The sequence below is a fragment of the Anser cygnoides genome, chromosome 11, assembly GCF_040182565.1.
Source record: "Anser cygnoides isolate HZ-2024a breed goose chromosome 11, Taihu_goose_T2T_genome, whole genome shotgun sequence".
NCBI lineage: Eukaryota > Metazoa > Chordata > Aves > Anseriformes > Anatidae > Anser > Anser cygnoides.
This window is the reverse complement of record NC_089883.1, coordinates 7018965-7034457: the sequence shown is the minus strand read 5'-3', so window position 1 is coordinate 7034457 and position 15493 is coordinate 7018965. Positions and strand designations below refer to the sequence as shown.

Here is a 15493-nt window from a genome sequence, read left to right as displayed (position 1 = left end):
GCGCGCATTATTAATTTGTGTTAATTTGTGCTGGTATCCTCATAAAGGAAGCGGTAGAATAATAAATGGCCATTCCAGTGACGGTCTCGGTAGAAGAGCCAGGGAAACTGCCTGTTTCTTTAGGCCAGAGTTGCAGGCACATAGTGAGCTGGATATGAGGAGCCTGTTTGGAGAAGAAAACCATTCTCTCCTATTCACTCTGCACTAAATGTGTTCACAAAAACTGTGTTCCGAGGACCCCACGGTAAAAGATCTAATGAAGTTGAGTTAAAAAGAACCCGTTTTTCTTAACAATGTCAGAGTGGTTACTCTATAGAGCAAACCATCAAGACAAGCAGCAGGTTCTTCCTTCTCCTGAAACGTTCAGATGAAGACTCTGCTCTCTTAGACACCAAATCTTGGTTCAGTAGTGAAGGAAGTATCTGTGCTACACAGGTCAGATCGGTAACAGACTGATCCTTTCAGGTACTGCTAGGAGAAGCAGCAAGTGAAAGAGATGATATATTCCAAAGGAAGCATGGGCAGGGTGGGCAACCTGCAAAGGGATTTATCCGTGCTTTAGCAGTCCCTGTCTCATGGCTTCTGTGTATAAACAGCAGCCAGGGAGCCTCCTCCTTGCACATCCTCAGTCCCACTGCGCTCAGGGGGGTTAGCAGAGATAAGACATCAGACTTCTGTTGTGCCGGTGGCGGCACACAGCTGGGACACGTGCACCCTAAGCTGCTTATGCCTGGCCATTGCTTACGTGCAGGGGATATGCGAGCAGAGAGGCTGGGAAAGAAAGATGTGGGTCTGGTCAAATGAGGGTATATCCGTACTGTAAGATGTGATGCATTGGGAGCAGTGAAAGGTCATGGGCAAATAGGTGGGGAAATTAGCTTCTGCCAACGGATAGAGGTTCTTTCATCTGAGATGGCTCATTTGGGGAGAACGGGGGTATCATTCTTCACTGCAGTGTGCAGTGCAGGGGCAGCTTTTAAGCTTCATGTAGAAATTCCTAGCACCAGCCCTGGGTTCAGAATAGGTTTTGCTGACTCTTCAAGTGAAAAGCCTAAAAGGGATGAACAGAGTTACATATGACAGTTACAGTAGAGTGTTAGATTTTGGAACAGCCCTTATTTTATTTATTTGGAAATACTAATGATTATTACTTGGCGCAGTGATAGTGTCTCTTGATGACACCTGCAAAATAAAAAAAAAAGGGGGTTTTAAATAAACCTGAATGTAGTTCTCTTCAAATTCATGTACTGATTTTGAAAAGCCTTGTCTTTGTAATTTTTTGGAAAACAAGAAGTCATAAGAGGTATGCAGAGCCTGGCTGAGGCAGGTCTCACTCTGCATTACGTATGCTGGTTCCTGACAAGATTGGCGTGTCATTGAAATAGCCTGAATATTGTGAGGCACACACGCCCTCGCTGGCATTTCCATCCTCATTTCCCTCTTGGGTGGTAGCTGGCTGTGACCTGGGGTACCAGCACCTGGTGTTGGCCGCGTGTGGAGCAGCAAAAGATTTTCTCATGGCAAACAGGATAACGGGTGTTACCAAACTCACTGTTTCTCTCCCTCTCTTCTAGGCTTGATAGTCTACCTAGGGATGATGGTGGGGGCCGTCATGCTGGGTGGCCTGGCTGACAAACTGGGAAGAAAGAAATGCCTCATCATATCACTTTCAATCAATGCTGCCTTCGCGTTCCTCTCCTCTTTCGTCCAGGGATACGGATTCTTCCTCTTCTGCCGCCTTATCTCAGGCCTCGGGTGGGTAGCAGGTGAATCTGTCGCACGTCCTGGAGGAGCCCCACCACAGCTCGGCTGCTCCTGAGCAGCACCCAGGGGTGCGGGGTGGGCGAGGAAGGCAGATCGGGCTATGCATCTCCGGTACCGAGCCAGGGGGTCACTGTGGTTTAACACATGTGGTTGTGTTACCTTGCTCTTGAAAGCTTTATCAGCAAGAACATTTGGTCATTAACATTTTTTTCTGGTACTGCCAAATTATGCATAAAGGCCAGGGAGACTGATCAATGCCCACCTCAGTTGGCAGTCGCGGTTGCCAGGGCTTTATACAAACTGGGCATTAAATGCAGCTTTCAGAGATAACAAGAAACTTGTTTATTGTAGATATCTAAGACCAGTCCAGCCAAAAAGAGATTAGCATTTTTCCTGCACAGCATTTTGTGCAACACGTCTGGTGTGACCTTCCCTTTTAACATGAACAATCCCGACTATGTGATGTTGAAGACTCTTATTTCTCTCATGTGTTGTTTTTTCTCCTCAGTATCGGGGGATCCCTCCCCATTGTGTTTGCCTATTTCTCTGAATTCCTGTCTCGTGAGAAGAGGGGGGAGCACCTGAGCTGGCTTTGCATGTTCTGGATGATCGGTGGCATTTTTGCTTCAGCAATGGCTTGGAGCATCATCCCCCATTACGGTAATTGTTTTGTGCTTTTGACTTTTGGCAACATCACCTTCCTGCAACACTACACTACCCCAAAATCCCGCACAGATAACATTAGTCAGTCCTTACGCAGCCCAGCATGAACAAAACTGAAAATGATAGATACCTGAAGTGCACACAGAGGGGCTGATAAATGTTCTGATTGATTGCTTGGCTGATGCCAAGGTTGTAAGAGGGACTGCTTCATGTGAAGGCTGTTTTTCCTCAAAAGCTTCAAATACACTGCAGGAATCGTATCTCCAGAGCCCAAGCAGTTAATCAAAGGGACATTGTATTAAGGGAAAACTGGACTGAGATTGTATTGCAAAAAATTGATCCGGTTGTCAAAAGTAAGTAACTTTAATGGGGGAATTACTGGGTGCTGTGAACGTTAGCGGTGAGGACAGCACATGTTCTTTTCCTCAGCCAAGTGTCAGCAGTCTCGGGGCTGTGTATCTGGTGACACATCTCTCCGGCGTGCCACGGGCTGAAGTCATGTCTGGCTTCACCTAACGGAGCTCAGGGGTGGGTGGGTTCCCTGCACGGAGCTCCAAGTGGGAGAGAAAAATTCGATGGGTGAACCCTGAGCTGCGCCAGTGCTCTGAGGAGCAAAATTTGCTTGTGACGTGGTCCTCCTCCCAGCTCGCGTGCGTACCCCAGGAAAACATCGGAAGCAAATATCTCCTGGAAAAGATTAATTCCCCCGGTATTCAGTGACAGCAGCTGTCTGCAAAATCCTGCTTGAGGAAAGTAGGGCAGGCCACAAAGACCATGAAGAAAAACACTAACATTTATGCATCTATCAGTTTGGTTTTATTATGTCTAAAACACAGTCAGTATAAAATAAAATGCTAGCAATATGACAGAGGCCGTTGGAACAAATGTGCAAAGTTACTGTGTAGTGGTGTCAGGCTGTAGTATGTATTTTTTATTATTTGTAAATACATATATATATATATATTTAATATATATGTATTTAATTTTTTTTGGGGGGGGGTTGTGTTTTTATATTTTCTCTTTTTGATTTCCCAAGGTTCCCTGCTACTTTGGAACTTGAGGAAAGGATTAGAGCACCATGACTGACTCATATGAAACCTCTGAAAAAGCCGTTGCTTGATTATTTCATTACTACATGAATAAAAATGTCTAAAGAAAATGTCTATAGAAAAAAAATAAAGTAAATTTTCCCAATTAAATTTGTGTCTAGGGAAAGTAAATTAAAGAAAAAAAAAAGCTTATATTCAAATTTTTTTTTTTAATTTTTTTTCTTTAATTGCCTTTTGTTTTATTTTAAGAAAGTATCTACATTGGTGCAGTTTGTTAATGGAGCAACATAAGAATGATCCTGTATTTTCTGCTCCTTGTCAGGGGAATACTGACCTGGTCAGACATCAGGGAAAAGGTGGGAGAGGAGGAATCCCAAATTCTGGATTAGGGTCTTGATTCTTCTGAGTTTGAATCTCAGCTCAGTATCTGTAGCTCTGGAAAAACAAACAAACAAACAAACAAACAAAAAACACCTTGTTTCCCTAGCTTGCTTCCATAAAAAGTGAAGTACATGTGTGAGGTATGAGAAGGAAAGGAGCTGCTTCTAACATGCCTGCCAGATCAGAGAAGATTTAGCCTTTGTAAATTTTCTGTAGCAGTACTGAAAAGCAATAAATTATGGCCTGATTCCTCTACCCTTTCCCAGTCTTACTTGCTTAGATCTGCATAGAGCTATTTGTACTGTTAGATGATTTCTAAACTCAAAGATAAAAGACCTTTAAATGGCAGAGCATGAGCAAGGATGTCCAATTTTCTGTAATGAACATGAACTCTCTTGCTGTTATCTACTGAACATGCTATCGAGCCTCTAAAAGCCATCATTACTAAGAACAGCAAACTCTCAACCTGTCCCCATGTCACGCAGAGCTGTAGAGTTCAGAGCTGCTTTAGGAGACAAAAATCAGGCTCCCCGGTCAGTGTCTTCACCTGTTGGCTCTTGCTGTTTCCAGGCTGGGGGTTCAGCATGGGAACCAAGTACCACTTCCACAGCTGGAGAGTCTTTGTTCTCGTCTGCTCTCTGCCCTGCATCGCCTCCCTGGTGGCCCTGAAATTCATGCCTGAAAGCCCGCGGTTTTTGCTGGAGGTAAGATGATTCATGTGAACATTGCAGCCTGGTATTAGCAGAGGACAGCTGGTGATCGCATGTCACCATCTCTCTTTCTTTGCCCCTTCAAACACACTCAGCACAAGCACAGGGGCAAAAGTGGTCCTACACATCTAAACTAGCCCCGCAGATTGCTTAAACCCCAAAGACTGCAGATCATGGGGTTAATCAATGATGGCCAGTGCTTTACTGGTGAATGAGGCATAGGAAGAAGGTGCTGGGTGCCAGGAATTTTATAAGCCCAACCAAGGCATTTTGAAAACATCTCACAAAGTCTGGGCATGTAACTAGTGAATGCTGGTGGAAACACAAAGGACAGCCCCTGCAAGTCAGAGGTGGGAGTAGAGCCCAGGTCTCCTCGTACATCTCCTCTTCTCTGATTAGGACATAATGCTCTGTTCCCGACTCCTCTCCTGCCCCAGACAGTTTTGGGTAACACCTTTTCCCAGCCCAGAAATGCTGCACTGTGCATACAAACCACACTTCTAGTTCTTTGCCCTTAACTCAGCCAGGCCGTATGGGTGTTCTCCAGTATATTCGACCTTTTGATTTCTCTCTACACTTTGCTGAATTAGACAGCTGGGAATTGCAACATTTATTTTCCTTTCTCCTGGTGTTTCCAGATGGGCAAGCATGACGAAGCCTGGATGATCCTCAAGCAAGTTCATGACACCAACATGCGGGCCAAGGGCGAGCCAGAGAGGGTGTTTACGGTGAGTTTTACAAAGCCACTGGCATTTTTAAAAAAAAAAGCAGGACATAATTTCCTTGGTGCAGCACAGCACCAGCTTATTCCTTCTTGGGAGCCTCCCTTTCAGTGTGACCACCCCCAGCCATCAGGGCTCTGAGCTACACTTCATGTATTTAAAGTTAGGTGCCAGCCTGTTTTTTCAAGAATCAATCAATCCTTTGAATTGCTGTGAATACTAGTCATTCCTGATGTTCCACTACATTGTATAGAACAGCGATTTTCCAATTACATATACACGTAATTGGTCTGCTCTAAGAGACTAAAACCAAGTAAGAGTGATATTAGTCATGTGGGAGATCTGAGTCACTCCTTTATCCATTCCGGCTTCTAATCAAACTCTGATTAAACCTCATGTACCTTCTAATGAGCTTCCCAAACTCCATCTGCCTCATTCCCCATCTTTAAAAGTCTCCAAGAGAAAGCAAGATGAGTGATTACTACTCATTAGTCGGCTGCCTGTTGCAAATAAGGTCACACCAGGGGTCCTGGTTTATAGCAAAATCAGGTAAAAGGTGTATGCTGGGGTTAGCTGCAAATTGCTGTAATTCAGTTGTGAACTCCCAGTGAGCCAGCTGGGGAACAGCTCCTGATTTATGCTTTTAAAGATAAGAAGATGCATGCTCTTGAATGGTAGAAAGAAGGAAGAAAAGGAGTTATGTATGTATGCAAAACATATCATTTTGAACAAAATTTTGAGCCAGGCTCCCTGTTCAGAAGAGTTGTCATGAAACAATGCCCCTCAGGAATGATCCTTCGAGAACATAAAAGATTAATTTCCCTACCTGACAATTGCACACAGTTCAAATAAGACCTTAATGAGCATGTGCTATTTTTAGCCCATTAGACTGCTGTGAATTAGCAGAGGTGAGAGAGAGCCCAGCATCTCTAAATGCCTACCTGGCTTTCCTGTAATGCCACATCGGGCTGGCCAGTCTGCTGCTTATCCACGAGGAGAGAGGCTTAAAAATGTGTATATCTGTAAGTAAGGCCCTGTGAGAGTCTGAGCCGTGCTGGAGACCCAAGGAGCAGCCGTGCAGCACCGGGTTGTGCTCATTGCTCCATCCAACCACCACGGGCTGGGCTGAGCTGAGCATTGCACCTCCAGGCACGGAGCCTCGGCTGAACCGAGGTTGACTGGCAGCCACTGGCACAGGCAGACGATGGGTTCGGCTGGTGTACTACAAACTGTCGGATTTTGGGTTTTTCTGATAGGTCAGAAGTTGCCAGTTTGTGGTGAGTCAGCTGTAACCAGGACAGCCCCCAGAGCTGACATTTAAGTGGTGCCAGCAAGAGGAACACGGAGACTCTGCAGCTGAGCCAAGGAGCTCATTCACACTCAGAAATTTATTCAGCGGATTTTCACCTCCTCCTTGTATTTACAAACTGATCATGGTTTTCTTGAGCATATCCTTTATTTAAAGTTACTGAGCAAATATTTTCCAAGACTTGTTTTTAAGGTTTCTTGAGCAGTTCAGTTAAGGTGTTCAACGTTGGAAATTCAGGCTGTTTTGGTGGAGTGAACAGATTGCATGGTGTGAGCTCAGCGAAGGCATTTTCAGATGCAAAGGTTCCCATCTACTTGTTCATTTGTCACAAAGGTTCTGCCAGGGGTAATGAAAAGGTGCTAAATGAGAAATGCTCCTGCCATTTGTGATTGAAAAGGAGATCCTGGGGCACAGTTTGATGTAGATGCAAGTGGCTGATCGTGAAGATATTTTTTACTGTAATTGTCTGGTCCTAATTCCTAGTGGGAATCTAAGGGATGCAGAAGTAATGTAGAGCATAGGTACATTAACCAATACATGAAAGACTGAAGTGGAAGTGATGCTCTTCAAATACTTCAGGGAAGCAGAGAAATAAAGAGAGAGAAAAGATGGAGGGAAGGAGGGCAGGCAGGAGGCTTCTTTCTATAGTAAGATCTCATGTTGTAAATAAATCAATTAACTCCCTTTGTTGTGATAACTTTCAAGAAAAAGATAGTAAGGGATATCACATGGAAACATTGTCCAGAAGACAGCAGAATTTAAAATCCACCCAATATCAGTTCTGTAAACTTTGGTCCAAATTGTTTTTTTTCTCTCTCTCTCTCTTTCTTTTTATTTTATTTTATTATTTTTTATGTTGTTTTATTTTTTTTAGGTTTCCTATATCAAAACTCCAAAGCAAGTGGATGAATTTATCGAAATCCAGAGCTCTACAGGGACCTGGTACCAGCGGTGGCTGGTCAGAATCACGACCACTTTCAAACAGGTAAAGAGAAAATAAAACATCCCAGAGGCGCTTTTGAGCTTGGGGCTCCAGTGCCTCATCGCCTCAGGTCATTGCATCTTGAAACCCTCTCACTCAAAAACCTGATGCTGCTTGCTAAGAGATGTAGTTGGATTTAACTTTCTGTACAGAGGTGAGCACATGAAAGATGCCACAGTGGCAGCCAGGCCCCGAAATGCCCCTGTGCCCAGCATGGCAATCACGCTGTGCTAATGGCAGCATAAAGCCACAGCCCCAAGCACTTGACTCTCCTTCAGAGCAGATAGATATCGATTCCTCTCCCCCAAGCCTAAGTGAATTTACCTCCTGCAGTGGATTCGTGAGTGCTTGTTCCTTGCTCCTGCTGAGACTGAGTTTCTAACAGCTTTACATTATCTCCTCAGCTAACTTAACCCTTCACACATGTAGAACTTTGTGAAAAATCTTGTTGGATGATTCTAGTCTAGGAGAATGAGCTTAAAGTAAAGGAGTGTCCTTCTTAATTACTAGCAATGTGGGTTTAAACTATATTTATGTGGCAAGTTAGGAACATGAGGAAGTATGTCCCTGTATGTTTCTGTCAGTAATTCCTGCAGTAGGTCAAGAAAAGCAGATCCTGTTTTCTATCCTGCTCTGCTTGGCTTCATCCCTACCCAAGTTCATTGTACCCCTCTTAAAGTGCCAACTGAATTTGGATTTTTGCTCTTCAATGAGATTTGGAGCTTGTTTTGAAAGCTCTCCTGAGGTCATACTTATATGTGAAAAGACAAAATTTTCAGAGGGTCTGAGAAGAGGCTCATAACCACATTTACTGGTGTAGGCTGAGGAGCATGGTGTGTCACCTGAGCTAGCCCTCATCAGGCACTCCAGCTCATTACAGAGCATTCAGATCAAGTACCCTGGCACACAGCTGAATATGTGATCTTTCTGTAAACCATTCATCTCTATAAACATGAATTTGAACTAATACTGAATATAAGACATGCATCTGACCTTCCCCTAGTGAGCCCTTTTTACTGACAACGTTAAATTTATGATGCACTCAGAAATTAATCTTTCAAGTCTCTGTGAGGATTTCCTTGTAGATAATTATTTCTTGTGGATTTGTAGGTCTGGGACAACGTGCTATATTGTTTAACAGCCCAGTACAGGATGAACACACTGATTCTGGCTGTGGTTTGGTTTACTATGGCCTTAAGGTAAGGCACTTCTACAACATTTTCAAGAAACTAGAGGGCTCTCAGAGTCTGAATAATTATTTACACTTTTAAATAAACAATTTCAATATTAATGCTGGTATTACTTTAAAGATTGTTTGTGTACTAAGCCTTGTCTCTGATGAACTATTGATCAATCTGATTGCTTTATATGTGAACACAAGGTGCTTTGAACAAGTCAGGACTTGAGAATTGGTCAGTAGGACAGTAGTACTTTCTGATCATTAGTCCTTTCATTTAATTTTGTCCACAAAACAAAAACAAAACCAAAAAAAACCTACCCACTTCTAACTGTTCATCAGTATAAATCACAACTATTCAGGTTAGCTCGAATCTAATCTACAAGTAAATTTTATCTAAATCCCTCTATACTCTCACACTTGCAGAAATCTACCTTCCAGAGGAAGCTTCCAAATTTCTTGCCACTCTGCTGGTCTCTTGGGCAGCAAGGACAGAACATTGTTGTATTTTCCAGCTAAGGTGTCAATGTCAGTAAAATTTAAATGTGTTGCCCTGCTTTAAGTGAACAAAAATGGACCAACATACTTCTGAGAGCAGCATTTTAGAGTAGGGAGACATTTTGCTTGTTCCTATGTCAGAGCTAAGCAAGAATTTCTCTCAGAAAGGCATTTGTATTAGGAATTTAACGGGTTTACAAGTTACGAAGTAGATGCTTGGGAAAAGCACTGCAGTATTTTCAGTGCTAGGACCTGGTATCCCTAATGTGTTTCTCCCATTGTGCTGTAGTTACTATGGCCTTATTGTCTGGTTCCCCGACATGATCCGGTATCTCCAAGAGGAGGCATACGAATCCCGAGTGAAGATCTTTGACGAGGAAGAAGTGTCACACTTCACCTTTAATTTCACCCTGGAAAACCAGATCCATAGAAATGGGGAATACAGAAATGATAAGTAAGTGAACAGAAATTGATTCGGTTGATGCTGACAGGGAAGAGGGTGTGAGCAGATGTGGGGATGACATCCACCAAAACACACATACAATTTGAAGAAGTAACCCTGATTGCAGAGTAACTGAAATTAATTTTTGGTAAGCTCTTTTTTATTAGTTATCCACAGAGCAAATGTCCTTTTTCTCCTGCTTTTCACACACACTGCCTCAGCCACTCACATCTCCATACCCAAGGGGATGCATCCGACGTGTCCTGCTCCCAGTAGCACCCTTACTGGGATTAGGGCAGTGGGGGCACAGGGCTGTGCTGGGCAGCTCGGGATGCAGCCGTGACTTCTCTTTCCTTAGCACACACTGACATCTACTGGTCCTGGGCAGCAGAGCCCATCACTTGAAACGTCTTTTTTGAAAATAAAAAGCTGTGTCGCGCTGAAGGCCTCGGTATGACTTACCCAAGTGTCCATCCTGCAGCCCATTAGCGTGAGCAGTGCCACGGCCAGTTGCACTGGTGTGCCGGCCAGCATCTCCCCACAATGTGCCATCTTCTCTTTCAGTGCTCTGAAGTCAGAGAAGGTACTCTAGGAGAACATTATAGCTTCCCTCCCTTTCTTCTTTTTGGGCTGGGCCTAGGTTTTTCTTCTGTATCCAGCCTGACCTCAACCACTGTAAGCTCCGCAGCAGTATAAATCCTAGTGATTTGTAGCAGGACATTTTCACTTTTCTAAATCCCAATATAATGGGTGGGAAAATACCCCTTTGTAAACTTTATGGTGATCCCATTGCCCCAGAGGGCCTAGACAGGGTGTTGTTACTCCAGCTTCTTGCACTATGGGGGGATCATACAGGGCATTCACTGTTACAAAATGATTTATTATTTCATTCTTCAACTGGAAGTGAGGATGCTCAGCACCTTCCAGGATGAACATGTAGAACTGTGATGTGTATCACTACACTCCTGCCTTTGTCGTCTCCAGTTTAATAACTCAAACTTGATTAAGCTACATTCCAGCAACGTCCAAAGCATATCTTGTGATTTATAGCTCCGTTTTCCCTCTAGCCCTTGACTGTAAGTTAAAACTCCACTGAACACCAGGCCATGGCTGCGTGACTCTTTTAAAGACAGATGTTAAGAAAGCAAACTGCAGGCAAAGGACTTCTAACAGCCTTTGTGAGTAAATACATCATAGGCTATTACTGGGCAAATGCAGAACAGCTGAAGTGTTGCTGTAACCTGTGAGACCTTCTACACGATGCAAAAGACTTGAGTAGTCTTCTTGTTATATTCTGAGCATTAATAATATCTGTTTGTAGTCTCGGTTAAGAAGCCCTGCAGTGTTCACTTAATGGTGTAAATAGCCATCATGTTAGCCTGTCTTGTAAGTGCTCAGTTCAATTATGTTTCTGGGCATATGTTAGTAAGCCTTTTTATTTGGTGACAGTTGTGGCGTCCTCAGCTAGAGCGATAATGCTTGCACTTAGTACCTCTTAGATCTTCCAAGCATGTCTGTGCATTAACTAATACATCTTCCCAGTGTCCCTGCAAAATCTCACAGGTAAATCAATATTGTGTCATCCTTCAGGCAGGCAGGTCAGACATGTCAAGCTTCCCATCAGAGGAGAAATCAATCATCTGACACTGTTGATTATTTTTAGAGTAATCTGTTTTCTTTACACGATATGCAACAACCCTCGAACAGAGATGGTTACAAGCAGTACCCATAATCTCCCTGCTCCCTCTAGAAAGCTTACAGCAGTTTTGCTTTAAAAATCACTTTGAGTTTAAACAGCTGTCAGAAACCTTTCACCAAATGGCCAAATGGGCTCCTGATAATGTCTGTTTTTATTTCTGCTTGAGGAAGGGGCAGAATAAAGAAGTCAGGAAGGTCAACTGCCAAGGAAAATGCCATGCACTGGGTGAGACTGTCTTCTTTGGATGGGCTAGCATTTAAAATGAGAGGATTCGTGTCCACTCGGTTTTAAAAGCACATTTTCTTTTTTGTGACTACTCTGAGGAATAGAAAAACTGCCAGAAATTCCATAAGATCCATCTCTTTAAAAATGTCTTTCCTAATAAAGTACAAAAGCATTTTGTTGGAAGATCAGTTACGCATTTAAGCAAAACCTTTTCCGTAAATGACCCTAGAAATTATCAGCAATGCTGTCTCTTGAAACAAACATTGCATGTTATATAATGTAGGAAATACCTCAAAGTACAAACTTCTGCTTCCTGCCCCACAGATTTATCGGCATGAAATTCAAAGAAGTGAGATTTGAGGACTCGTTGTTTGAGGAATGCTACTTTGAAGACGTGACGTCCAGTGAGACCTTCTTTGAAAACTGCACCATCATCTCTACTGTCTTTTATAACACTGGTAATGGGATTCCTGATATGGTTTCAGCCCTGTAATTAGGAGCCATTTTATCAGATTCTGGGAGGAAGGATGATAGGGATCTGTGTGTGTGTGTGCGCTGGCTAATGAGAGTGGTGATGGAAAAAAGAGGGTGAAGGCAGGCTAAAGGACTGGCTGCTATCTTACCTTTATGGCTGGTTGGCTGGGGTTATGGTGGTGCTTTTGCCTTATGGTTTAGCTAGACATATTTCTTTTCTCACTAACTGAGTTTAGCTTCCCATGTAGGCATCAGCCTGCCAAAAAAAAAAAAAAAAGTGTGCCTCCACTAGCATTGCCCCGAGGGCTGAGGCTGCTCCCATCTGTGGTTCAGGTCCTGTTTCTTGCTTAATTCTGTGTTTCTGTTGCTACATTTGGAAGGATGCTCCAGGTCGCTCCCAGTGTTTTTAACTACATGGCTCCCGGTCTCATTTGCTACTGCAGAGGAAATGCAAAAGTCTGTGCTCAGGCCTCGGCACATTAAAGTAGTGGCAAAATGCCTAGCAGTTTAAAAGCTCAATCCAATGAATTTAGCTTAAAATATATTTTATAGTTCTCTATTTTAATTCATATTCAGCTTTTGGTTTGATAATTACAGATAATAAAATATTCATTAATTTGTCCTGCAAAAGATTTTAATTTCTATTCTAATGGAGAATAAACCATAATGCCATGAAAGTGAGAGTCTGCTTTGCCCCATCCATGTGGCATGGGGATACTGGTTCAGGTCATTCAACAAATAAAATATGCCACCAGCTATCAGGCATGCAGGTAGAATTTGCCACTAAAATAAAAACTCCCTGACTGTTTTCATTCAGTGAGAAGCATCTCTGAGACCTTTAAGTTGATTTTGATCCTGGCTCCTTGCTGTATGAAAGGACATCAGTAAAGCAGGATCAAGACTTTGCCTCTTCCTCTTGCAGATCTCTACGAACACAAATTCATCAACTGCAGGCTCATAAACAGCACGTTTCTGAAGGAGAAGGAAGGCTGCCACCTGGACTTCGAGGAGGACAATGATTTCCTGATCTATCTGGTCAGCTTCCTGGGCAGCCTGTCCGTGCTGCCGGGTAACATCATCTCTGCATTGCTCATGGACAAAATAGGGAGGATAAAGATGATCGGTGAGTGGTCTGTAGGGGTCTGTGCTGAAGCAGGACCACCTGGTGCTGTGCAGTTGATGCTGTCTTCCACAGCGTTCTGTATAAATAAATGACACGTTTTGCTTGTAGTGATGAAAAATCACAAACATTACTTTCTGTAGCTGTTTGACAGCCCAGGAGATCCATCTTTGAGGTTTCTGATCTTCAGATGATTTTAAAAACAGCTTCAGGAAACATATGGTAGATTAATTGCCCATGTCACATCCAAGCAAGATGCCACCCATTAGACATATGGGACTAAGTTATCACCTTAACAACTTCTGATTACTTTGGGAATTTCTGGTGTTGCTTGCTCCAGGGTGCAGACCTTCCTCTCTTGCCAGGTACTGTGGAGTCATGCCTCAAGGGATAGACAAGTGAGCTTAGTAAAATCAGGGATGAGACACTCTCTTGAGTATCTCACCTGTTTCTCTCTTCTGGGAACAGACAGAAGCTTAGTTAGCTGAGCTTCACTGTCAGACAGGTAAAGGTAAGGAAGATGATCCCATCAGTGTGTCAGGAATTTACACTTGGAGGGCAAAATGAACCTTTATATAGTGAATTTAGAAAAGACCCAAACAAACGAGTGGGTCTGTGGGAAATAAATTAAAGCTGAATGAGAATCAGGTTGTCCACCCTGCAGACATGTCAGCATTTCAGCATTTTCATCTGGAATTGAGATGACAGCTGGAAACCTAAGTGCTTATTTCTTCTGCAGAATGAAAAGTACAGGACAAAAATTGGTAACGACATGCTGAAACGTTTCACTATGGAATTTCCAATTGAAACGGCCTTCTGGCATCCCACCCGTATCACTCTGCTGAACATATTATTTCTGGTCAGCTTAACGTGAAAACTGAATTTCTCTTTTGTGTTATGTGCCTCACTGGGACTTCAGTTCAGTTTTATCATGTTCCACTAAATCCTCTCCTGTGCTGAATGTCAGATCTGGGGCACACACGGTGACCCTGATGCTGCACTGTACCTCTGCAGCAGAGGAAATATCTGCACTGCACAGAGAGGGATGTGGTTTGGCCATGGAGAAGAAGTGGGCAGGGGTCCTGCATGGTAGCTTTCCATAAGCAGAACATCACAGTGGCAAAATACAACTAAATATACAAAATGAAGCATTTCAGTTCCAGTTCAGCATCCAAATCATTTCGGTTGGTGTCAAACTGATTTAAAAAACCTCAAACAAACAAACAAAAAAAATCTTTGGTTTCCTGGTGGTAAATGGAGATATTTCAGCAGCAGCAGAACTTTCCGGTGAAAGAGATTTTGATTTTGCAAAATTGCTTCTTTCAGGTGAAAATTCCCAACTGGGGAAGAAGGCTCTGATGTAGCCATTAATATTCCTGAATCTGAACTGTGGCTAACTGAGCATGAATGCTCTCACTTTCTCCCTCAGTGGTGTTCAAAAAATTATAGCTCCTGTGCAAATGTGCCATGAAATCTAATGATGTTCTTATAATTAAAAGAGACCTCAAGTGCTTCTTACAATCGGCTGTAAATTATCCTAATTGAGTCTAGAAATGTGTCAAGTGATTTCAATAAGATGTGAATTGCTCTAGCTCTTCACTCAAAACTCAAGTTGAAAAACCTTCACAACGATTCTTCCTCCTTGTTGGCTTTCATGTTTACTTGCCTCTACTCTTCCTGGGTCCATCTGGAAGTCTGAGGTGCTGGAAATCTGCCTGGAAAAGCCTGTCTTCAGCCTCTCCGTAGAGCAGGAATATCAGCATGATCAGATGGTTATTGAGAACATTTTCAGGCTGGTTTCCAGCATCACACAGAGACAGATAGGCAGCATCACGGTATTTTTGGATTTTTGCAGATTTCATTCATTTCGGGGTGAAGCACTGTCACTTAGAAGCCATCTTTATCAACACTGTGGCAGCCCAGCCACGGATGAGGGAAGTTGGTGCCAACATTTTTCTCCTGGTTCCCCCGCAGGTGGCTCGATGTTGATCTCTGCAGTGTGCTGCTTCTTCCTCTTTTTCGGCAACAGCGAGTCGGCGATGATCGGCTGGCAGTGCCTCTTCTGCGGGGCCAGCATTGCCGCCTGGAACGCCCTGGACGTGATCACCGTGGAGCTCTACCCCACGGATAAGAGGTGCTCAGAGTCTTCTTCCTCTCCATTCTTGGCCCTCTGACTCTGGCCTCTCTTTTCCTGATAGCAAAGGCCAATGCTCACTCTAGACACGTTGATGGGGGAGTTGTATTATTTTTATTTTAAGCAGGCCTTAGTGGCCTGGTA

General features: G+C 43.4%; 1 protein-coding gene across 7 annotated transcripts in view; it reads left to right on the top strand.

Moving 5' to 3' along the window:
- The window catches only part of SV2B (synaptic vesicle glycoprotein 2B), a 62916-nt gene that overhangs the window by 41776 nt on the left and 5647 nt on the right, over positions 1 to 15493 (top strand). For 5 of the 7 annotated variants that reach the window (XM_048072003.2, XM_048072005.2, XM_048072002.2 and 2 more), the window contains 10 exons: positions 1575 to 1755; positions 2273 to 2424; positions 4428 to 4561; positions 5206 to 5295; positions 7473 to 7583; positions 8691 to 8779; positions 9545 to 9709; positions 11946 to 12079; positions 13018 to 13218; positions 15190 to 15349. In XM_048072003.2, coding sequence (XP_047927960.1) covers positions 1575 to 1755; positions 2273 to 2424; positions 4428 to 4561; positions 5206 to 5295; positions 7473 to 7583; positions 8691 to 8779; positions 9545 to 9709; positions 11946 to 12079; positions 13018 to 13218; positions 15190 to 15349 — 1417 coding nt within the window. Of the gene's footprint in view, positions 1 to 1574; positions 1756 to 2272; positions 2425 to 4427; positions 4562 to 5205; positions 5296 to 6231; positions 6312 to 6761; positions 6901 to 7472; positions 7584 to 8690; positions 8780 to 9544; positions 9710 to 11945; positions 12080 to 13017; positions 13219 to 15189; positions 15350 to 15493 lie in introns of those variants that run through there. The other 2 variants (XM_048072007.2, XM_048072008.2) reach the window with 2 other exon arrangements.